The sequence below is a fragment of the Equus asinus genome, chromosome 5 (genome assembly GCF_041296235.1).
Source record: "Equus asinus isolate D_3611 breed Donkey chromosome 5, EquAss-T2T_v2, whole genome shotgun sequence".
NCBI classification, from domain to species: domain Eukaryota; kingdom Metazoa; phylum Chordata; class Mammalia; order Perissodactyla; family Equidae; genus Equus; species Equus asinus.
The window spans coordinates 82,193,831-82,219,594 of NC_091794.1; the positions used below are offsets into that span (position 1 = coordinate 82,193,831).

Genomic DNA, 25,764 nt, shown 5'->3' on the forward strand with positions numbered 1-25,764 from the left:
GGATACGTGTCTATTTAATTTTAATAAATATTAAATAGAATTAAAAATGCAACTCTTCAGACACACTAGCCACATCACATGTGGCACATGTGGCTGGTGTCTGCCCATTAGACGATGCAGATATTGGACATTTCCATCATTGCGGAAAGTTCTATGGGACGGCACTGCTTTAGATATTCGTAGTCTGTGCCCTTGTGCTCCTTTCTCAGAAATCAAGGAGGGTATGTTTTCTGGGATGTTCTGAAGACTTCTCTCGTAGTGTTTCAGGGCCCTGGACGTCCATCGTGAAGATTCAGGTTGCTCTTCTTAGCGCAGCCCCCTGGAGTCATTACTGTCTTTTAGAATATATACAGGCACTTTCATTTCCCCCAGGAAGATTGAATTACCATAATTCTTTTGTATGATTTATTTTTTTAATTGACGTATACTTGACATACAATATTATATTAGTTTCAAGTGTACAATGTAGTGATTTGGTATTTGTATACGTTATGAAATGATCACCCTGATAAGACTAGTAACTGTCTGTCATCATACAAAGTTATTACAGTATTGTCGATTATATTCCCTATGCTGCCTATTGCATCTCCATGATGTATTTATGTCATAGCTGGAAGTTTGTGCCTCTTAATCCTCTTCGCCTATTTCGTCCTTCCTCCCATCCCCCTCCCTCTGGCAGCCACTAATTTGTTCTCTGTATCTGTGAGTCTGTTTCCGTTTCGTTTTGTTTGTTCTCTTCTTTTATTTTTTTAGATTCCACATATAAGGGAAGTCATATGGTATTCTTCTTTCTTTGTCTGATTTAGCTTAGCATAATACACTTTAAGATCCGTTGATGTTGTCGAAAATGGCAGGATTTCATTCTTTGTGCATTACCGTAATTTTTAAAGGTCCCAGTCAACAGTAAGAAGAAGCCAAAGGGAAAAGAGGCAAAGTAGAAGGAATTCTGGCAGATAGTCCAGAGAGTAGTTACTTCAGTTGTGAATATTAGAATCCTTGGGGGCTAACTAGTAACAGGAGGTTCTAATTTCCTTTTTGTAAGTACATTGTTTTATTCATGATCTGAGTTTTCCCTCTGAGAAAAGGTAGTAAACAGCAAGTTTTTCCGTAGTAATTCCTATTATCTGTGTTATGTACTTTCAAAGCCATTTTCCCTTTGTTCTTCACCACAGCCTAGTGAAGAAGTGGATTGGGATTATCATTCCCTTTTTACTGATGAGAAGACAGGCTCAGTGCAGTTAGGTTACTTGCATGAAGTCTTCAAGAGGAAATAGTTTTTAAGTTAAATTTTAACTTCCAATTCAATATTTTTTGTTTTGTTTTTATTTTCATTTTGCTCTGTTTTACCACCAATCGGACTTTGGTAAAAGAGTGAAAGTTCTTTAGGGCAGCCTGGAAACTGTTTAGTGTCGCATGAGGTGCTCTCAGAGAGTTGCTGCAGCCTCATTGTCCTATGGCCATGGGTGTTAGTCTGCTCGGACTCGGGCTGCCGTAACACAGCAACACGGGCTGGGTGGCTTAAACAGCTGACGTATATTCCTCACACTACTGAGGCTGGAAGTCCAAGGTCAAGATGCTAACAGGACTAGTTTCAGGTGATGCCTGTCTCCTTGGCTTTCAGACAGCACCTTCTCACTGTGTCCTCACCTGGCCTTTTTCTCTGTATATATTTGTGGAGTGAGAGAGAGAGAGATCTCTGATATCTCTTCCTCTTCTTATAAGGACATTGGTCCTGTCAGATTAGAGCCCCGCCTTTATGACTTCATTTAACCTTAGTTACTTCCTTAAAAGTCCTGTCTTGGGCCAGCCCCAGTGACCTGGTGGTTAAGTGTGGTGTGTTCCGCTTTGGAGGCCCAGGTTCAGTTCCCGGGCATGGACCTACACCACTTGTCTATCAGTGGCCTTGCTGTGGCAGCAGCTCATACACAAAAAGAGGAAGGTTGGCAGTGGATGTTAGCTCAGGGCAAATCTGCCTCAGCAAAAAAAAAAAAGTCCTATCTCCAAATACAGTCACGTTGGAGATTAGGACTTCAACATATGAATTTTGGCAGAACACCAATCACATGTTAATGGTTTTTCACTATCTTTTAATTTTCTGACTTAACCTGGTTAGTTGGAAACTATATTTATATTCAGAATTTGCATAGGAGCAAATGTAGCAAATATCTGTTTCTTTATTTCTGTGGATATTGAGGCTTAAATTATACCTGTGGTATTTGCTGTAAGGTACTGTCCAACCCTGAGATATTCTAATAAGCAAAAAAAAAAAAACTATTGTATCTGACTGTCCTACTTTTCTTATAATATAGCCTAATGTGTTAATAGTTAAAAGTCTCAGTACTTTATAGGGTAATAAGTGTCCCCCTTCCTCCCCACCCCCATTTTACAGATGGAGAAGTTAATGTACAGAGAAACTGACTTGTCAGAGGTCAGAGCAAGGTATTGGTGGATCCAGGGATAAATCCCAGACCTCTTAACTCCTTGGCCAGTTTTTAGTTCGTTGACTATGCAGCCTAGTGGTAAGTACCTCTTTACCGTATCCTGGAGGTCGGAGGGATTATCAGACTTAGCAATGACTGAAGTTAAGGAATTCCTCATTACTAGTTAGATCATTCATTATCCTTTTCTTTTAGCCATGATGTCATTTTTGTCATTAGCATGAATTTTGCGGGTCGTGAGAGGAGGTTGGAAGTTTTGCTTTTTAAATACTTCAAAATATTTCTGTAACGGTTCAACCACACTAGAGATTATTATTAAGAAAGAAAGAAAAACCTATTATCTAATGAATTTGTTCTCTGTCTTAGCCACCATGCTAGACACTTTGTATTAAATTATCTTACTTAAATATCATTATAAACTTATAGCCATTTCTGGAAGGTATGAATTCTTACCATTTTTATAGTGATATTCTTAATACTGTTAGTTTAGTTAAATAGAAAAATATAAATTTCAGAGTTTAGATTCTAAATAAAATTTTGAGTTTTGTGGAAACTAAGAACCTTATCACAAATCTTTAAAGATAAAATCTCTTTATGTTTAATCATAGATTTCTAGATTATTGTGTCATCCCTTTTTTATCCCTTGCTTAAGACTTACTGAGGCGGGATGGTTTGTCTCATGTGAGATTAAGTCCAGCTTGCTCTTCCATTTGACACTAAAATCGTACTTTCTTTAAAGCCTTTCCTCCTGTCTGTACATCTGAAATGGTTATGGTTCTTTTAATCACTGGGGAGGTTGAACAGCCGAGCCTCCTGGAAAGTGTGGATGCACATGGGCTTCGGGAACCAAGCTCCCTAGGCCGTTAGTGTGTCCTCTGCTCCAGCCCTCACCTCTGCTGCTCTGCTCATTGGCTCCTTTCTTACTGTAGATCTGTGCTCCCCATGTGGTAGACTATATAGCACTCACATTGACCACACTTTACTTCTCTCGTCATACTCTCTACATGCCTTCTGCTTTAGCCACATTGAACTACAGTTGTCCAATATGGCACTGTCCAATAGAAATACAGTTCAAGTCACATATATGATTTTAAATTTTCCAGTATCCACATTAAAATTAATTTGTTTCTTTTTACCTTTTTCAATAATATGTTTTATTTAATCTAGTATATCTAAAATATTATTTTGACATGTAACCAATATAAAAATAATGTAATAAGCTAGTTTACATTCTTTTTTTCATACTTAGTCTTCAGAATCTAATGCATGTTTCATAGTTACAGCACATCTCAATTCAGACACTAAGTTTTATCAGCAATACGTTGATCTGTATTTAGATTTTAAAATATTTACAACTGAAATAGTGGATTCTCATACCTAGTTTTGTTCCAGACATACTTAAGGTTTTCCCAATAACTGCACTGAATGTCAGTTTTTAAAATTAAATTAATAAAAATTAAAGCAGAATTAAATGTTCGCTTCCTTAGTCACACGAGCCGCATTTCAAGTGCTCAGTGTGGTTAGTGGCCACCGTATTGGACAGAGCAGGTCTAGCATAGTGCTTCAGGGCATCATTTCTTTACATTATTCTCTCTCCATGGTGTACTTTTATTACCCCGTCCCCAGTCCCCAAGACTCAATTTGAGTGTCGTCTTTTCCATAAAGTCTTAATTTCTCTTCCCTCCCCTCCCCAGGGAGAGCCGGCTCCTTCCCTCGCCTCTCCCTTCTGAACCCCCTTGCATACTTTTAATGCAGCCCCTTTAATACTTTATCACACTTAATTTGTATCTTTCTCCCTCTCCTAGAGTGCAGGGCGAGTGCCTTGTTATTTTTTTAATCCCCCATCACCTAGCACACATAAACTGGAACCTATGCGTAGTCAATGAATTTTTGTTTAAAGAGTGAATGAGTATAATTTCAATCTGGAAATAGCGAAGACTTTAGAGGTCTTTTTGAAAATAGTAAGTTGGAAATGGAATTTGTCAAATTGAACAAGATTTAATAGGAAGCAACCTACTGCTCTTTAAACCTGTGACATTACATTCGTTCATTTGTTTAATTGAACTAGACATAAGAGATGGGAGAATAAGGCATAATCCATACTGATAACTAGTTCATCGTGAGGCTATCCACATGTGCTCGAACACTCACACACACATAAGCTATGGATACATTACTGCTATCTCAGCTCTCATAATATTGTTTGGTGCTTAGTGAAATAGAATTCCAAGGTTGAGTAGGATCTTATACGTTTATCTAGTTAACTCCCTTTCCAAGCTGTGAATTCCCTCTCAGCTTGGAAAAGTTTGAGTATGTTTGGTGATAAGTGGTCTTCCAGCCTTTCTGCTTGTATACTTGAGGGGATGAACAACCCATCCTCTGCAGGATAGTTCTTATTGCCAGAAGGTCTCTCTTTGACATCTGCTACACTCCAGTGGATGCTTTTTCCAGTGCCTCCAATTCAAAGACCACATTTCTTGAAACCCCTGGTCACCACCCCAATAGAATGTAAGCTCCATGAAAGCAGGAGTTTTTATCTGTTTCGCTCAGTGATATATCTCCAGTGCCTTGAATAGTGCCTGACAGACAGCCGACAATAAACATTCATTGAATTAATAAATCTACATAAGCAGGATTCAGGGCATTAACTCAATTAAATTTTTTATTTGTGGATTTACTCCCTTTGTAGACTATTATTAAATATCTTTCATTGCTGTTGCCTGACGATCCTTTCTCCATGGCACTGTTAAACTTTCTGAGCCCCAGATTCCTCACCTGTAAAAAGATACTGATAATACCTGCGGTGATCTGTATCAAAATGCCTGGCATCCGGCCTGGTGTATGGTAACAGTAGATGTTAGCTGAATCTGAAATGGAATCAGTGTGACAAGCTCTGACCTCCTGACATCCCAGAAAAGTTTAAAATTAATTTTAAAAATTGTGATAAAATATATATAACATGAAGTTTACCATTTTAACCATTTTTAAGTGTACAGTTTGGCAACATTAAGTACATTCACACTGTTGTGCAACCATCAGCACCATCCACCTCCGGAACTTTTTTCATCTTGCAAACTGAAACTCTATCCATTAAGTGATAGCAAGTTCATTTTTAATGTTAGCCTAGATAAAACATGGTTGAAGTAGTAAATCTGTTGTGGAAAAAATATATATTCTAAAATCAATATATAAATGGCTTTTCTATTATGTACACTTTCAGATGATCTGTTTTTAGTCATTCTTCATTAACGTGGATAATTGATATGTAACCATAGTGGATTTTGTATCTAAGGATCAATCTCTATGTCAAAATTGTTTTGATAAAAGCATGAATTTAAATATTGACTCTTAATATGTATAATTTTTCTCTTGTTGCATAACCATTTCTGACTTTGGTAAAAAGAGAAACTTTTTTTTTTTTTGCATGCTTGCTGTGTGCCAAAGCCCCAGGAATACCACTGACTGGCTTAGGAGTATTTCGCTCTGACACTCTGTCGACAGGCACAGAAGTAGGAGGAAGAGATAGTATTCTGCTTGGGGATGTTACCAGAAAGCTATTACAAAGTAGCATTTAGTCTGGACCATGACGAATAAATAGGAATCTCCCAAATAGGGAAGGGGGAAAAGTCCAGAGATATGAAAGAGGATGGCGTGTTTATTATATTTGAATACAGTTTAGGGCTTGATCTTTGAAGACTTTTAAATGGAGTAGTGACACATTTTATCTAATCTGTTTTAGAACATTAATGCTAAAATATGGATTGAAAGGAGTGAGATGAGAAAGGAATTAAGTAACTGGGTTTTTTTTGGTCAAAGTGAGAGATAATGAAGTCTTGAACTCAGAATAGGAGCAGAGGAGATGGAAGAGAAGAGATGGTCATTTTAGAGGTAGAACTGACAGACTTTGATAACCTACTGGATTTGGAGGATAAGGGAGAAGAGACAATTAAGGAGGATTTCAGGTTTCTGATTTGTTACTGGGACTACCAGAGAAGAAATATACTGCCTAGGGAAAGGGAATAACGTAAAACTAGTTATTTATAAATAGTAGCTGCATATCATAATATACTCTGAAATGTGACGATTATTCTTAGAATGCTTTGAAAATTCCTAGGTGACTAGCTCTTTTTTTAATGTGTGGAATTGTATCAGATGCTATATTCTGTTCACTTAGAAACTGATTCAAGGCCAGTTAGCTAATCCCCTGAGTAGTTTGTGGTGATGCATTTTGTGATGTAGTTGTCTCCTTTTCCTCTTTGGGTGCTGATTTCCAGATTCCACTGGTTTGTGCCAGGAGTTTCAAATGTTTCTTCTCGGAAGTTCCTTTTTCATTGTCTTAAGCTGAACCTTATTTCATGCCTTCTGCCCAGTTAAATTTGTTAGTCATTTTGTTCATTTTGCTTCACCGTTCAGTCTGGCTTTTGTTTTTTCTCTTTACTAGCATATTTGTTTTCTAAATTGCACTGGTTGCTTTCAAACATTGTTTTATTAATGATCTTGCAGCTTTGTTTCTACTTATGGTGGCTTCCTGAATTAGTCTTGTGCATACTGGTAGCTCGTCTTTACTTAAGTGATATAATACTGAAAACCTGTATAGAAATGGAATATATATTGTTTATTTAATTTTTAAGAATATAGTTTTTCTAATTATAAAATGTGAAAATTTTTAAACATAAATTCAATTATGATATCATAATATCTTTTGTCTCTGTTAGCAATTTTTTTCTTTGAGGAAGATTAGCCCTGAGCTAACGTCTGCTGCCAATCTTCCTTTGTTTTTTGCTGAGGAAGACTGGCCCTGAGCTAACATCCGTACCCATCTTCCTCTACTTTATATGTGGGATGCCCACCAAGCATGCTAAGCGGTGCCATGTCCACACCTGGGATCCCAACCCTGGCGAACCCTGGGCCGCCAAAGCAGAACATGCACACTTAACCGTTGTGCCACTGGGCTGGCCCTCTGTTAGCAATTTTTAAGCCTGATGAAGTTTGTAATCTTTATTGATTTAGAGGCAAACAAACAAGGCAGGTTACTAGAAGGACAGGGGACATCAAAAGAGGAGAGAAGGCAAACACTTGGATGGGATATGGCCAATGTGACTGGGGTGTAGCGGAAAAGGGAGAAGTCATAGCAGACAAGATCAGAGAAGTGGCAGGATCCGGATCTTACATAGCTTTGTAAGGCACCGTTCCCACTCAGTGGGAAGCTATTGGAGGTCCTAAAGCAGAAGGTGAGAGAGGGAATATTTGGAGTATGAGGAGAGAGAAAAGGGCAGAATTTGTTCTTTTCCCAAAGTGGAAAAGCAAACATAGTAGGGAAGTGTGTGATTTCTACACAGTGTTGTGGCATTTCAGAATTACGGCCATGAATGTAAAGTGAGCCCAGTGAGTTTGCATTTGTTTTTTTTCAGCCCTCATGAACTGTTGGGGTAAGTGTGGTGTAGGTGGATAAGTGGCTTTAACCAGAGTTGGGACTGAGGCTTTACTAGGCAACTTTGACCAAAAAGAGGTGGGGGGGGTTAAGCATGTTTGCCAGGCAGCGATTTTAGTGAGGGACCGTGGAATCTGAGCTGCTTGGAAGAGAAGTGAAAACATGGGGAATGAGTGATGGTGAGAAAGTGGTAGGCTCAGTGGTGAATCTGAATTTTCAAACAAGGAAAGTGTATTTCCATTTTGTATGTAACATATCCTCTTAATAGGAAATCTGAAAATATGTGAGATTAGAAAAGAGAGGGGAACCAAAAAACAGTGCCACCACCCAAAGATAACCAATTATATATTTGCTGTGTTTACTTCCGTCTTTTCTCTAGTGATAATTTTTTGGGGTTGTATTCGTTTGCTAGGGCTGCCATAACAGAGACTACAGACTGGGTGATTAAACAACAGGAATTTATTTTCTTGCAGTTCTGGAAGCTAGAAGTCCGAAATCAAGGTGTCATTGGCAGGGTTGGTTTTTTCTGAATCTTGTCTCCTTGGCTTGTAGGTATCCAACTTCTCCCTGTGTCTTCGTGTCTTCTTTTCTCATATCTGTGTCCAAATTTCCTCTTCTTGTAAGGAGACCTCTCATATTGGCTTAGAGCCCACCATAATGACCTCACGTTAACTTACTTCCTTCTTTAAAGACCCTGTCTCCAAACGCAGTCGCATTCTGAGGGGCTGCGGAGTGAGGACTTGACCATGAATTTGGGAGGGGACACAATTCAGCCTGTAACAGGAGTGTTCTTTGTTGTCCATTTTTTACATAATTGTGGTTATTCCATAAATATAATATTTGATCCCATATTTTATCAGACAACGTTATAATGTAAACATCTTCCCATTGTTGTTTAGCCTTTGTTAAGGTTAACAGCTGCAGAATACTTCGTCAAGTGAATGTATTGCAGTGTCTTAATCCATCTTCTGTTTTGAACATTTAGGTGCTCCCCTTTTTTTGTATTATAAACAATAGTGAAGCTTTTGAAATGAAACATGTTTCTGTGTTTGGGATTATTTCCTTACACTGGAGTTTCAAAAGTGGTTTGCTTTATCAAAAGCTACTGATACATCTTGCTAAACTGGAGAAGTATTGAATCTTGTATTTTCTTTCCATGTTACTGTTTTCTCTCTGCCCACAGTAATAGACTGGAATGATGTTAGAAAACACAAATATGGTCACCTATCAGAGTGTGCATCCCGATATCAAGGTAAGAAAAACAACTTTATTTAGCTTGGAAAACTTTTATTTGCCATCTTTTACCATAAAACCTTTATGCTTAGAGGTCTGAATGTACAAAGAACTGAGTGGTTAAAGCCGTAGCAGATATTGTCATTTATAGAGGTAGCTGTCAGAAGCAATATGCTTTGTTTTGAGCTGGAAATCAGGAAACTTAGATTCTGAGTTTCAGATAATTCCGAATTAGCTTCATCGCTTTCGGCACGGTTGCTTAGCTTCTCTGGATTTCCATCGTCTTTAAGAGTTTGGGCTTGGGCGTCAGGCAGACTTGGTTGCTGTGCTTCCGCAACTGCTACTGGTAAACTCGGTATCTTTTCAAAGGAGAGAATTGGACCAGGCAAACTCTCAAGCCCTCATTAACCCCAGAGCTTCATCTTTCTGTCATTTTGGTGTGTTTATCATGATGATTTATGCTGTAACATTTTTTTCCTTAATAGAAGCTACTGACATCCTGGAGCTAGGTAAGATATTTTTCTTGTGTTTCTGTTAAATAAGAGGAGTTACTAAGCCAGGGATTAGATTGTAACTAGGAAAAGAATTCCGTGTGTCTGTCTCATAAACTGGTGAATCCTGTGCTCTTGTCTGCCTCATGAGCCCATGTAATTGATCTCAGCTGTCGTGTCAAACCCGCCTTCTCAGGAGGCCACAGACCAAGCTGACAAAAAAGCAGGGGGAGGTAATTACATAGAGTACAAGGAGCATAAGAGTTGAACCAGACTGTAGGTAACTTCTTAATTCACTAAATCCAGAACTAAAACAAACGGCCACCATCTGTAATTCAGAATTCCGTGCGTGTGATTTTCCCAAAAGAAATTTTGCGTAAGATGAATTGAACTGAAATTAAACAAAGATTTTCTAAATTTTTTAACTGAAATATTAAAATATCAAATGAGTCAGACTGATATTGCATTTGGTTTCCATCCTGGCATAGTGTACTTTAGGACTAGGATTTGAGAAATAAAACTAATGTTAATATTTCTCAATCAGCTTTCAGGGTTCCTACATAAACATCAGTCTTAACTTCTTAGAGTCCTTTAAAATCCTCCTGCGTGTTACATGAATATTGGTATCCTGATGCTTTTATCAGTTTTTGAGTACTTTTATGTATTTTGTTACTGCAGCTTCATGTCTTCAGCTCGATCATTATCATTGTCTGTTTGCTTCCTCCTGGCTTTTCTTCCAGTAACCTCAAAGGTGACATAAAGAGTAGAACACTAGGCTAGGAACCAGAACTCCTGGGTTCTTTGAAAGCTAACTCCGCCACTTAGTAACTTTGTGATTCTGATCCTTAGTTTTCTGACTTGTAAAATGGGGATAATAATCCCGTTCTGCCTACTTAACAGGGTTATTAAGAAGATTACATGAGCTAATGGATGTGAAAACATCTTAAAAACTCTCAAATACTTTTCAACTTTGGAGGATTATTAATTTCATCCTGTTCAGCAACTATCCTCAGGCTTTAAGTCAAATCTTGTGACATTCTTTGAAGTAAAGCATTCTATGAATGTGAGATGAAGAAATGAATGAAATGAAATAATGCAGGTAAAGAGCCTGGCACTTGATAAACAATAAATGATAGTCACTTTTTATTATTCTTTAAAACTTTCCTCAAGCTTTCTAAGGTACTGGTGTGTGTTAGAAAAAACATGGACATCTCGGGGCCGGCCCCATGGTGTGGTGGTTAATTTTGGTACACTCTGCTGTGGTGGCCCAGGTTTGCTGGTTCAGATCCTGGGCACGGACCTACACCACTCATCAGCCATGCTGTGGCCGTGGCCCACATATAAAGTGGAGGAAGACTGGCACAGATGTTAGCTCAGAGCTAGACTTCCTCAAGCAAAAAAAAAAAAAGAGGAAGACTGTCAACAGATGTTAGCTAAGGGCTAATCTTCCTCAGCAAAAAACAAAAAACAAAAAAAACATGGACATCAGAAATAGATAGGCCTTGGTTCAAATTCCTGTTCCCCACTTATCAGTTTTGTGACTTAAGGAAAATTAATCTTTCTGAGCCTATTTCCTCATCTTTAAAATGGGAATAAAACCTACTTTGCAGGTTACAATGAACATGGGAGATATTGAACATAGTATAGCATGTTGCAGGCTAATGGAAGGCACTCAGTGATAGCTGCTGCTGTGTTTGGTTTTGTTGCTAAATGATAACAATTATAGTTCAGTGACAACTTGAAGGTATGTTATAGACAACTATTTTGTTGACAAGGAATTGTGAAAAGTGGATACTCAATTTAACATAAGGTACATAAAGTGACATTAAAATTTGAAAGTATATTTTTCCTTGTGAGAGTAGAGGTAGCACAGCCAGGCATATCCTCTGATAAGTTAATCCTGCTTATTTCATTTTACCATCAAGCATAGGGAGCAGTCCCAAATATCAAATTGAAATAGATTTGGGGGCTGGCCCCATGGCTGAGTGGTTAAACATCCACGTGCTCCACTTCAGCAGCCCGGGTTTGTGGGTTTGGATCCCAGGAGCAGTACTCCACTCATCAACCATACTGTGGAGGCATCCCACATACAAAACAGAGGAAGATTGGCACAGATGTTAGCTCAGGGCTAATCTTCCTCAAACAAACAAAAAAAAAGAGGAAGATCGCCAGTGGGTGTTAGCTCAGGGCGAATCTTCCTCACCAAAAAAAAAAGAAATAGATTCAAATAGTAGATTTTTAGAATCTCAGAGTTTGGAAAAGGACTTAAAATGATAAAAATTGGCCCAGCATTTCAAAATCTGACATGTTGAATTTCTTAGAAAATGTCGTCTTGAATTCCTCAAAGCTGTTGAGAACTTACAGCCTCGTTAGGCAGCTCACATCACATTTAGACAAATATTTATTGGGCAAAAATCTGTTTCTTTGTAAATTCAATTAGTCCTAACTTTGAGGGCTATATGGAATAGGTTTAGCCAGTTTTTCACTCACTGCCTCTAGTTATTAGAAAGCAGCTGTAGGAGCTGCCTTCTCACCGCCTCTCCATTACTTTCCTAGAAGAACGACTCCTCCCCCAAACCCTTCATGCTTCCCCTTCTCGTTAATGTGGTGTGTGAGGCTCTCTGATAGTGGAACACTGCTTTTATCTATTCATTTTAACCTGTTTTCTAAACTACTATTTCTTTAAACTCTGCCCAGTAGCCATACCAAAAGATTCTGTTTTTAGAACTGCTTTTTCTCACTTCTGGACCTTTCTACGTGCTTTTCTTTCTGTCTGAAATGGAAAAAAGAATTTCTTCTCTTTGGCTGACTCTTCCTTATCCTTTTAAACTTTAATTTAGAAGCTTAGAGGTTACTTCCTCTGGGAATCCTTCCACAAGCCCTTAGGTGCTCCTGCCACGCTCTCCGTCTCTAACATAGCACTCACCACCGTTTGTGATGACTGGCCGGGTTGTCTCTGCCTCTCACTAGCCTGAAGCTCTGCCAGGGCAAGAACACTGTTTGGATCAGCGCCGTGTCTCCCGCACCCAGGGCAGAGCTGTAAACATTTGTTAGATGGACAAACGAAGAAATGGCTCTGAGACTTTGCTTTCTTACTCATGCTAAATGTTCGTTGTTCCTTCAGCTGGCCCGCAGGTGACATGGTTTTATGTCCCTTCACCACTTGGGTCACCGTTTCGGCTTTGCTTTTGTCTGTCTCTCTCAAAGTGCAGCTCCCAGAACTAAATTTAGTATCCCGGCTGTGATTTTACTAGTCCAGAACAGAGCAGGACTGTCACTTACCTGCGTCGTCTTTTCTTTCGCTCACTTTTCGTTGACTGACTTTTTCTTTCACTCACTCTTCATTAACTAATCTTTTATGGCGCCTCTATTAAGTTTCAGGCACTGAGCTTTAAAAGTGAAGATTTTAAAAATTAATAAAAGATAGCCCCTGTTTGTAAAGAGCTTACATAAATAATTATGATGCTATGGTGTGAAGAGTATGAAAATAAATGTGTGAACAGGATATTACAGGAGATAAGGAAATGGATGGATTTATTCTGGAAAGAGAGGTAAAGTCAGAAATTCTTGTTTTTTCACTTGGTGTTTTATCTTTAGATGATCCATTAAAAAATATAAGCTATTGATCCAAAAGGCCTATGGACAGTCTTTTGAGAATGAACTGAGAGTGTGTATCCCATGAACTTAGCTTTGGACGTTTTAGAATAACTGGATTTTATTAGTGCTGGATATACCACAACTTACTAATCCTTTGAAAGTGCCTAGAAAACAAGGAGTTTAGGGTGACTTATGAAAAGGACTTGCTCTATTTAAACTCATTATGAAATTACATGAAACAAAGTGCTCCTGGTGCTGGAATAGACTGACTGTTGAGAGGAACAGAACATAGAATCCAGAAATAGATCCAAGTGTATGTAGGAAATTAATATCTGATCAAGGTGACATCTCATATCACTGGAGAGAAGATGATTTATTTAATAAATGATGTTGAAGCACATTTATTGAATAAAGGTGAAAAGGAAAGCTACATCTTTGCCTCGTTTGTCTCAAAAAGTAAATTCCAAATAGATCAAACATTGAAAAACTGAAGTGTAAAAAAAATGAAATCTGAGAAATCCTAGAAGAAAACATGGGTTAGTATTTTTACGATATTGAAGTGAGGAAAGCATGATATGAACACCAAAAAGTCATAAAAGAAAGACTGAGAAATTTAAGGGCAAATCCTATCAGACTGAGACAGATGTCATATATTTATATATACAGACAAAGAACTGGTATCCTTAATCTACAAAGAACTCTTAGAATCTGTGAGAAAACAAAAGAATACCTCAGTGAACAATGACAAAAATAAAGTACAAACTGACTGATAAGCCTAAAAAGATCTTCAACTTTATTAGTAATCAAAGACTTGCAAATAAAAGTATAACAGTATTTTGTTTTTTCACGATAAGATTTATCAGAATTGTAGAGATTGTTTCCTACATCCTTGCTAAAACTGTTTTAATATACTCTTATACACTATTGGTAGGAATTATATTGTATCAAAATATAAAATATGCATACTCTTTATCCATTAATCCCGCTCTTAGGAAGAATTTGTCCTAAGGGGATAATCTTAAAAATTTTAAGAGATGTGTACACAAAGATGCTCATCAAAAATTAGAAAACACTTAGATGACCATCAAAAGTATTTAACAAATATTGTTGTTAAGTTATGTAAATTATGGTACATTTAACCAGTGTTAGCTTTTCAGTCCGTAATCTTGGAGTAGAATTTCTGGTCTAAAGACTGTGATTGTCTTTACTGCTCTTAGGAATTTGGGTTCCACACTTTAGGTGGAATGAGGTAGAGTTCTTGTACAGGAAGGTGGTCAGAACAGTAGCCAGCATGTGTGGAGCTGCTTGACGTAAGCGTGTCAGATGAGGAGCAGTTGTGGTATTTGGGACATATTTAGAAAGAGAGGTTAGATAGGTTATGTCTGGGACCAATGGGTGGAGGTTAGAAGGCGGCAGACTCTAAGGTTAATGACTATCCATTTGTACTGCTGAACAGCAGCTGAAGAATTAGTTTCTCATCTCTGGGAGTATTCAGGCAGAGGCCAGAGGGACCATTCAGGTCTCAACTTTTATCTCCCCTCATCAACTGCCTTTCTTGACCATCCTACCTGAAATAGTACACACGCTCTCAGCACTCGCTTTCCCTCTTACTTTGCTTTATTTTTTGTTTATTTGACAAGGGCCAGGAATTGTATAATTGTTACCTGGTGTCTCTATTACCCTCTGGACCAACTGACATATATTTATTTGTTTATTTGTTTGTCATCTTTCTTCCCCCTTAGAATGTAAGCTCCTTGTGGGCAAAGACTTTGGCTGTTTTGTCCTTTCCTGTATTTCCCAGTGCCTTGAACTAGACTTAGCATATAGTAGATACACAATAAATATTTGTTGAATGAGTGAATATTAGAGAAAGAGATTCATGCATTCAACTAGATGGATCTCTTGTGCTTAACATGTTGGGGGACTTTTAATGTTTTGGTGAGGAAGATTGTCCCTGAGCTAACATCTATTGCCAGTCTTCCTCTTTTTTCCTTTTCTTTTCTCCCCAAAGTCCCAGTACCTAGTTGTATATCCTAGTTGAAGGTCATTCTAGTTCTTCTGTGTGGGACACCACCACAGCATGGCTTGATGAGTGGTGCTAGGTCCATACCCAGGATCCAAACTGGTGAACCCCTGGCCGCCAAATGGGAGTTGTGAATTTAACCACTCGGCCATGGGACAGCCCCAGGACGGCCCCAAGTTTTAATTTTTTAAAAGTACCTCTGTCTAGTTTGTAAAGTTCCTTCAGGGTAGGGATCTTATTTTCTAGTAATGAATATAACTATCATGTGGTGTGTGTTAGAGTTTATAAAACACTTTCATAAGCATTATTCAGTAATTTAGAGATGGCTGGCTTTTTCTCATCTGTAAGATCTCAGCTGAAATGTGTCTTCTGCAGAGCGTCTGTCCATAACTTTATCATCTAGTATAGTTCCCAGTCTCTATCTAACACATCACATTATTTTATTTCCCTCAAGTACTTATCACTTATTACCTTATTTATTTGTCTATGTATTCATTGTGCCTCATCATGCACCAGAATGTAAATTCCATGAGGGCAGGGACCTCCTGTCTTATCCCAGCACTTAGAATACTGCCTGGCACATAGACAATACTCAAACATCAGGTGAATGAATAATTGAAATCACTCTGTAAATTATAAAACATTACATTTATGTTGGTTAATAATGATAATCTTCACAATAATCCTTGATCCCAAGTATAGATTAGATTTCTCTGTTCTGCATTCTCAAGGCAACCTTTACTACCTCATTAACTTAAATTTATCATAATTGTACCAGATTATTTGTGTTATTATTTATTTAATATCTCTGCTTATCTCTAGACTGCAAACTCCATGAATTTAGGAACCACGTCTCTCTTGTTCCCCTAACATTTAACACGGTGCTTCTGCACTTGGAACAAGTTTAATAAATGTTTATAGAATGAATTAGCATGGGTACAATCTTGTGAGATAGATATTCTCTCCATCTTTCAGATGAGTGAACTGATGCTTGGAAGGATTAAGTAATTTGTCCAAGACAGTTAGTTATAGAACCAAGACTTTAACCAGCCTTTTCTGCCTCCCAGTATTACATTCTTTCAACTACACCAGTAGTTTCTAGACACAGATGTTAATCAGAATTACCTGGAGGGACTTTGAAAATAGAGATTCTCAGACCATACTCAAAGCCTCTTCAATGAGAACCTCCGAAGATGGGGCCCCAGAACTCTGTTTAAAGAAATGAGAAAAATTATTCAGGAGTTTCTAATGATAAGTAACAGATGGGAATCAATGATACATACCAGGGGTTGGCAAACTACTGATTGGGAGCCAAATCCAGCCCACTGCCTGATTTTATAAATAAAATTTTAGTGGAACGTAGCTGTACTCATTCATTTACATATCGTCTGTGCCTGTTTTCATGCTGCAATGCAGAGATGAATATTTGTGACGGGGACAATATGGCCCACAAAGCATAATATTTTTACTATCTGGTCCTTTACAGAAAGTTTACCAACCTCTGATCTGATTGCTGCCTGTCCTGTTTTGGGGGGTTCTTTGAGTGCTTGGAGATTGGTAGACTTGACGTTTGCCACCATTGTGGCCTTTACAGTAGGTGTTCAGATATTCTTATTGAGTCAATAAAAATTAACTTATTTTGCAATTTACCTGATAGTAAGGGACTAGGCATGAGATAGCATAAGCAGTCAAATTTAAGAAAAATACTAATCTAGGTATGGTTCAAGTCAGTCAGCCCTCACAATGGGTGAACTGCTTCCAGCAAACAGAGTCCTTTTCATTCAGTTAGTAATAAAGTGTTCCCTAAGTGAGGGAAGATGTGAGGTTTCTTGCCTGTGTAACAGAGATCGATTATCATAATTGATGTGTGTAGTAGAGAACTGTGATTAATATCCTGATTATTTTGGTACCCCTGAATTTTCCATAATTCTTAAAACCAAAGTCTCTTCGTGCTTCTGGTCAGAACTCAAGCTAATACAAGCAATTACCTATGACTCACCAAACCTCTAAACCTGTACTGCCTAATAAGTAGCCGTTAGCCATGTGCAGGTATTTGAATTTAAATGAATTAAAATTAAGTAAAATTTCCGGGCCAGCCCAGTGGCATAGTGGTTAAGTTTGCATGCTCCGCTTCAGTGGCCTGGGGTCCACTGTTTTGGATCCTGGGAGCAGACCTACACACCACTCCTCAAGCCATGCTGTGGCGGCATCCCGCATAGAAGAACTAGGACTTACAACTAGGATATACGACTATGTACTGGGACTTTAGGGAGAAAAAAAAAGAGGAAGATTGGCAACAGATGTTAGCTCAGGGGTAATCTTCCTCAACAAAAAGCATAAAAAAATTAAATTTTAATTTTAATTTCTCACACTAGTCACATTTCAAGTGTTCAGTAGTTACATGTGGCTAGTGGCTACTTTACTGGATAGCACAGATACAAAACACTTGTTTCATCACAGAAGGTTTGGTGAACAAGTGCTGCTACAGATGCTAGAGTTCAAGAGTCGCAGTTTAGTCAAATCCAAGACTTATTATTTGACTTAATCCTTTATTTAAAAGAGTGGAATAATAATGTCTAATGTTTCCTTTTTCTAAGAGCAAATAGTGATGAAATGTATTCAGTCCTTGCTTTAGGGCCGTCTCAGCTAAGAACAAACTATTAAATTCTGGTAAGCTCTTTAAATCTTGACTCGAGGAAATATCCATCTCGTTTACCCTATGGACCAACAGTCTATTCAAGATGATTAATCACAGTCAGTTCGTGAAATGGTCTAGAACTGACTGTGATTTCTGGCCAGATCTACTTGGCTTTGTTGAGGATGGTGGGAAAGAGACCAGTTTTAAAACAGAAGCTGTAAAGTCAATAGAGTATAAAGTCTTGGCATCGTCTTTGAAGTGATTTAGATTTCATCATTCAGTGACTCATTTTTATTCCCAGCATCTAGTGCTTTTTGCATGGCCCAAAGGGGCCCTGTGCTGCTCCACTACAGAGGAAACTTCAAGAAATGCTGGTTTGCTACAGTGTTTTAGCTTGTGAGAGTCTCTGGGACCTTCCCTGCTCCACCATGGGGTCACCTCTAGGTGGGTATTAGGGGGAGATTGGTAATTGCTTTAACGTTTAATAAAGAACTTGGTAGTCTTTTGTGGTCCAATAAGATATGTATTTAACAACCTGTCCTTTAAAATGTTTTCTCTGGCCCCAGCATAGTGTCACCTTAAAGACTGTTTCTCTAGTGCAGTGTTCCTCAAACTTTGAGAGGCTCTAAGGCCACTTCCAGAGGCTAAAAGATTCTGTAGATTCCTCAACTTACTCTTAGTTCCCATCATCAGAAATGCTATCCAAGACCTACTTTTCTCTAAATTACCAGATCTTTATCATTTTGCACCTCAGTGCAATGCAGCAGTGGCAGGGATGGGAGTGGGGTAGGGGTGGATGAAAGAGAGCCAGTTTTTAGAGTGAGAATTCAAGTATAATCTCGCTCATTCTGACTTTTTCAGCCCTCAAATCCTCTTACTCTATGTCTCTAGATAGCCTTTCCTTCGTTCTTTTTTGAGCTGAGGTGGTGGGATCCAACCATATTGGGTGTTAAAAGCTGCCACTTGATGGCATTAAGGGACCTCTCCAGGAGTTAGGTTGTCAGAAGGAATCTCCTCACCCCTTTCTACCTCTTCTGTTCTGTTTTCCGTGAGCTTCCTGGGCACTTCTTTGAGACACTGTTATATCTTGCTCTGGCATTTTGGATTGCTTTAGGAACTAACATGAAAAAGACCTGAGGTCATTTTTAGACCATGATTTAAAAACAGTGATCTAAAATGATCCACTGAAGTCACCTGGATTTCTCCCCCTAATACTCCTTTGAGCCCAAACAGGGAAAAATAAGTTTTTTTATGCTTCAAACCAGTCTGAAAATAGCCTAATGTTTAGTGTAGGTTGCATCCTGAAAGTATTTTTTTAGGAAGTTGACTGTGATGGAGATTTCTATTTCCTTTACAGGTCATTTTACCTGGGACAAATACCTAAAAGAAACATGTTCAGTCCCAGCGCCTGTCCATTGCTTCAAGCAGGTAATTGATTCTCAGCATCTTCAGCAGGTGGGAGGCACGTAGTTTTTTTCTGGTCTTTAGACGAGCAAAACATGAGGTCAGAGCCCTTGGGCTTCTCGCCTGGAGGACCCAGATTAAAGTTCTCTGGGAAGAATACAACTCAAGACCCATGATGAGTTTTGGCAGCAGACATTCTCCCCAACTTCATCCCAAGTAACACCTTTTCCTTCTTCTTTGCCTCCTTGAGGATATTCTGTGTTACTGAAAACAAAAGCTAATTTTTACTATAGCTCTTAATTCAGACAGATAGGAAACAGTTATAGCCCTTAGACAGTTTTTGGAAGTGGAGCAGTATTTGTTTCTTTGTACCCAACACCCCTGCTAAAATCTTATCTTTTCATAAGACTACTGGCACTGAGTCCCATTGAGGAGGAGTGTGTTAGGAGTTCATTACAAGTCATTCAGAGTTTCCCACTTAGGATTAAATGCCCCACACAATACACAGATGATGTTGACTATATCAGTACATGATAAGGCTGGTAAGCAAAGAAGGGTACTGCTGCTCAACAGAGCTAAAGGTCAAGAAGTTATTTATGTCTCCCTTCCTTTGGTATTCAATGGCTATTTCCTAAAACTGTCAACATTTCACTTTGAGTTTGAATTTTTTCTATACTCTAAATAAAAGTAAAAATTCAGGACTTCTGCTCATTTCGAATAATAAGTATTAAATTTACACCCCACCCAAAATAATTTTAAAAAGACGAAATATATTAAACAAGTTACTGAAGATCAGGCAACCAAGCTCAGTGATCTGAGAGATGGAAAACAAATGAGTTAAGCCTCTTATGATTTCCCAACTTACTGCCTTAAGAGAGTTTTGAGACCCTGGCCCAGGGAAGGGAAACCCAGGTGGAACCAGCAGACTCTTTAATTTGAGGAGAGGGACCTGAGAGTCCAGGGAAACCAATATGGCTAGACTTTGCAGGACAGAGTGCCAGAGAGGAGAGCGCTGCACAGAAAGAAAACCGCAGAGATCTACAGAGAGACCCCTTCAAGTATGCAGCAAAGTACTATTGTTAAGCATATGCATGTGAGGAAACTATCCAAAGCCAAGGGAAAAAAGCATCTAAAAGGATTAAAAGGAATAGAGCCTGGCACTCACACAGGGTTGGAAATAGTGCCTGATCCCATCAGCTAGACTGGAAAATCTCCTAATTCATGTGGCATCAGGTGAAATACTCAGAGAGATCTTGCTCACTAGTGGGAAATAATTAGCCTTAGAATGAGCACTGCTTTGGACCTGCCTAACAAATCAGAAAAGTAAGACTCAAAATGATCAAACTCTTTCCAAGTAACTTAACTGCATTTAGGAACAAAGCACAGGAAGGGAATGCAAAAATATCCAGCACCCAACAGATAAAATTCACAATGTCTGGCATCCAGTCAGAGATTACCAGGCATGTAAAGAAGCAGGAAACTGGAAGCAATGATGAGCAGAATAATCAGTCAATTGAAACAGACTCAGAACCTATACAGATCTTAGAATAGCAGACAAAAACATTAAAACAATTATTTTAATTGTATTGCATGTTTTCGAAAGTTAAGTAGAGACATGGAAGATATAAAAAAGATTCATAATGAAGTACTATGTGCAGAATGAAAAATACACTGGATGGGATTCATGGCAGAAGAAAAGATGAATAAACTTGAAGACGCAGCAATAGAAACTATTCAAGATGAAACATAAAGAGAAAAGTTTTTAAAAAATGAAAAGAGCATCAGTGAGCCATAGGGTAGTTTCAAGTTCCGTGGAGTAACTTCATAGACTATGTAATTGGAGTGCCCGAAAGAGAGAAGACACAGGACAGCAAAAATATTTGAAGATATAATGGCTAAAAACTTTTCAAAATAAAAAAAAAAAAAGAAAGAAATGAAGAAAACTACACTAAGGCATATCATAAATGCTCAAAATTAGTGATAGAGAACATCTTAAAAGCAGCCACAGGAAAAAAGACACTTGACATACAGGGGAACTAAGATAAGAATGACATTATATTTTCTTGGCAGAAACAATGCAAACGAGAAGAAAGTTGAGTAACATGTTTAAAGTGCCAAATGGAAAAAACCATCAACCTAGAATTCTATACCCAGCAAAAAGATCTTTGAAAAGTAAAGATCTTTTCAGACATAGAAAAGCTGAAGGAATTATCACCAGAAGACTCAGTACAAGAAATGTTAAAGGAAGGTGCACCAAGCAGAAAGAAAATGATACCACGTGGAACTACAAATCTACACAAAGGGATGAAAGTCACTGGAAATTGTAATTATAAGGCTAAATACATAAAATGTTTTTTCTTATTTAAGTCTCTATAAAAGATAACTGTGTAAACAACAATAATAATAATATTGCATTGTAGAGGTGGTAACAGATGTATACATAAAATGTATGACAGCAATACCATAAAGACCAGGAGGGGGAAATCTTAAGTATGCTATTACAAGATTCTTACACATGTAGTAGTATAATGTTACTTGAAGATAGACCCATAAGTTAAATATGCTTACTATAAACCCCAAAGCAACTACTAAAATAATAGAAAACAAATAGCAAGATAGTAGATTTAAATCCAACCATATCAGTAATCAAATTAATTATAAATGGGCTAAATGCTTTAATTAAAAGGATGAGATTGTCACATTGGCTAAAACAGCAAGACCCAATTATATACTGCCTGCAAGAAATTGCACTTTAAATATAAAGAAATAGGTTAAAAGTAAAAGAATGAGTTGCAGGGTGCAAAATCAACTTACAAAAATCAGTGGAATTTCTATGCTCTAATAACAACCTAACATAAAGAACTCAAGAATACAATCCCATTTCCAATTGCAGCGACAGAATAAAATATCTAGGAATAAATCTAACCAAGGAGGTGAAAGACCTATACAATGAAAACTATAAGACACCATTGAAAGAAATTGATGATGACATAAAGAAATGGAAAGAGGGGCTGGCCCATGGCCGAGTGGTTAAAGTTCTGCTCACTCTGCTTCAGTGGTCCACATTTGCAGGTTCGGATCCCAGGAATGGACCTGCTCCACTCGTCAGCTGTGCTGTGGAGGCATCCCACATGCAAAAAATGGAGGAGGATTGGCACAGATGTTAGCTCAGGGTGAATCTTCCTTGCCAGGAAGGAAAAAAAAAAAGAAATGGAAGGATATTCCATGTACATGGATGGGAAGAATAAACATAGTTAAAATGTCCACACTACCTAAAGCAGTCTACAGATTCAGTGCAATCCCAGTCAGAACCCCAATGACGTTCTTCATGGAAATAGAACACAGAATCCTAAAATTCGTATGGGGCAACAAAAGACCCCAATAGCTAAAGCAATCCTGAGAAAAAAGAACAAAGCTGGAGGCTTCACAATACTTGACTTCAAAATATACTACAAAGCTGTAGTAATGAAAACAGCATAGTACTTCTACAAAGACAGACACACAAATCAATGGAACAGCATTGAAAGCCCAGAAATAAAACCACACATCTGCAGACAGCTTATCTTCAACAGAGGAGCTAAGAAAATACAATGGGAAAAGGAAAGTCTCTTCAATAAATGGTATTGGGAAAACTGGACAGCCACATGCAAAAAAATGAAAGTAGACCATTATCTTTCACCATATACAAAAATTAACTCAAAATGGATTAAAGACTTGAAGGTGAGACATGGAACCATAAAACTACTAGAAGAAAATCTGGTCCGTACACTCTTTGACATCAGTCTTAGAAAGATCTTTTCAAATACTGCTACTGAGTATTTATCTAAAGAACCTGAAATCAGCACTTCAAAGAGACTTATGCACCCGTATGTTCATTGCAGCATTATTCACAATAGCCAAGACATGGAAGCAATCCAGGTGCCCATCAACTGACGACTGGATAAAGAAGCTGTGCTGTATATATATACAATGGAAATACTCAGCCATAAAAAAGACAAAATCATCCCATTCGCAACAACATAGATAGACCTTGAGGGTATTATGTTAAGCAAAATAAGCCAGGCAGAGAAAGACAAACACTGTATGACTTCACTCATATGTGAAAGATAAACTAACATTTGGACAGAGAGAACTGATTAGTGGTTACCAGGGGGAAGGGGGTGCAAGGTGGGCATAAGGGGTACAGGGGCACATTTATACAGTGACGGACTAATAATAATGCACAACTGAAATTTCACAATGTTATAAACTATTTTGACCTCAATAGAAAAAAAGTGTAAAAGAATGGAAAATGATATACCATGCTGACATTAGCCATGATAAAGCTGAAATGGCTATATTAATATCAAAGTATATTTCAGGACAAAGAATATTACCAGGAGTAAAAAGTAATTTCATCATGATAAGGGGTCAGACAGTCCTTACATGAAGAAAAAAATGATAGAACTGTAAGGAGAAATAAATAAATCTGTAGTCAGACTTTTAATACTCCTATGATTAAAGAACAGGTAGACAGAAAATCAGCAAGTTTATAGTTGACTTGAACGACACTATCAACCAACTTGACCTAGCTAACACTCTCCAACAGCAGCAGAATATACATTCTTTTCACACACACGCAGAACATTTACCAAGTCAGGCTATAAAATAGGACCTGATAAACTTAAAAGGATTTAAGTAATACAAAGTATGTTCTCTGATAACACTGGCATTAAATTAAAAATCAGTAGCAGAAAGCTATCTGGAGATTTGGAAAATCTCCAAATATTTGAAAACTAAGTAACACTAAAAGGTACTTAGGGACATTAGAAAGTATTTTCAACTAAATGGAAATGAAAGCAGAACATTTCAGAATTTGTGGTATGATGCCAAAGCACTACTTAGGGGAAATTTATAGCACTAAACACCTATATTAGAAAAGAAGGAAAGTTTCATTTAGTGACCTCAGCTTACAGTTTTAAAAAGCTAGGGAAAAAAGAGCAAGTTATCCCCGAAGTAAGCAGAGGAAAAGAAATAGAGCATAAATCAAGACTACAGCATAAATCAATGAAATAAAAAACAGAAAAATAATAGAGAACACCATTGAAACAAAAAGCTGGTTCTTTGCAAAGATCAGTAAAAGTGAAAAACCTCTAGCCAGATTAATCAAGAAGAAAAGAAAATACAAATTACTAATACCAGAACTGAAAGAGGTGACATCACTATTGATTCTACAATAGTAAAAAGATGATAAAGGAATATTATGAACAAATCTGTGCCTTTAGATTTGACAACTTATATGAGATGGATAATTTTCACGAATGACACAAATTACCAAAGCTTGCTCAAGAAGATGGAAATCTGAATAGTGCTCTTTCTGTTACAGAAGTTGAATTTGTAGTTAAAAACTTTCCCACAAAGAAAATTCCAGGCTTAGATGACTTCACTGGTGAATTGTTCCAAACGTTTAAGGAAAAAATAATACAAGTTCTGCACAGATTGTTCCACAAAGTTTAAGAGAATGTAATACCTCCCAACTCACTCCATGAGGCAAGCTTTACTCTGATACCAAAACTAGGCAAAGACATTGAAAGAAAAGAAAACTACAAAACAACATGCCATGTGAAAATACATGTAAAAATTATAAACAAAATTTTAGGAAATCAATCCAACAGTATATAAAAATAATTCATCATGACCAAGTGGGGTTTAATTCCAAGAATGCAAGATTGATTCAACATTCAAAACTCAGTTGATGTAATTCACCGTATGAATATACTAATGAAGAAAAAATATCACAATAGATGCAGAAAAAGCATTTGACAAAATCCAGCGTCCGTTACTAATAAAAACTCAAGAAACAAGAAATAGAAGGGGATTTCCTAAATCCTACACCCTAAAGGGCATCTATGAAAAATCTACAAGTGACATTATACTTAATGGTAGAAGACTGAATGCTTCCCCTTTAAGGTCAGGGACAAGACAAGGATGTCTGCTCTTGTCACTACTTTTCAGCATTGTACAGTAGTTCTCCCTTATTAGAGCTTTTACTTTCTCTGGTTTCAGATACCCACAGTAAATCATGGTTTGAAAACTTTGAATGGAAAATTCCAGAAATAATTCATAAGTTTTAAATTGCATGTCATTCTGAGTAATGTGATGAAATCTTACACCATCCTGCTCTGTCCTGCCCAAGACATGATTCATCCTTTTGTCCAGCATATCCACACTGCATACACTACCTGCCCATTAGTCACTTAGCAGCTGCCTGGGTTATCAGATTGACTCTCATGATATCGCAGTGCTTGTGTTTTACTTAATACTGGCCTGAAAGCACAAGAGTAGTGATGCTGGCAATTTGGATATGCCAAAGAGAAGTTGTTAATCTCTTACTGTGCCTAGTTTATAAATTAAACTTCATCATATGTATGTATATATAGGAAAAAACATGGTATATATAGAGTTTGGTACTGTCCATGGTTTCAGGCATCCACTGGGAGTCTTGGAACATGTCCCCCTCAGTAGGGAGC

General features: G+C 37.8%; 1 protein-coding gene across 47 annotated transcripts in view; it reads left to right on the forward strand.

The window, feature by feature from the left end:
* SCMH1 (Scm polycomb group protein homolog 1) overlaps positions 1-25,764 on the forward strand; it is a 185,703-nt gene that overhangs the window by 44,449 nt on the left and 115,490 nt on the right. For 7 of the 47 annotated variants that reach the window (XM_044770489.2, XM_070510191.1, XM_044770503.2 and 4 more), the window contains 3 exons: positions 9,053-9,121; positions 9,588-9,611; positions 19,209-19,279. The exons of 3 other annotated variants lie outside the window; for them this stretch is intronic. In XM_044770489.2, the coding sequence (XP_044626424.1) occupies positions 9,053-9,121; positions 9,588-9,611; positions 19,209-19,279 (164 nt within the window). Of the gene's footprint in view, positions 1-2,389; positions 2,520-9,052; positions 9,122-9,587; positions 9,612-10,493; positions 10,693-18,152; positions 18,296-19,208; positions 19,280-25,764 lie in introns of those variants that run through there. 37 more of the 47 variants (XM_070510182.1, XM_070510170.1, XM_070510184.1 and 34 more) reach the window with 17 other exon arrangements.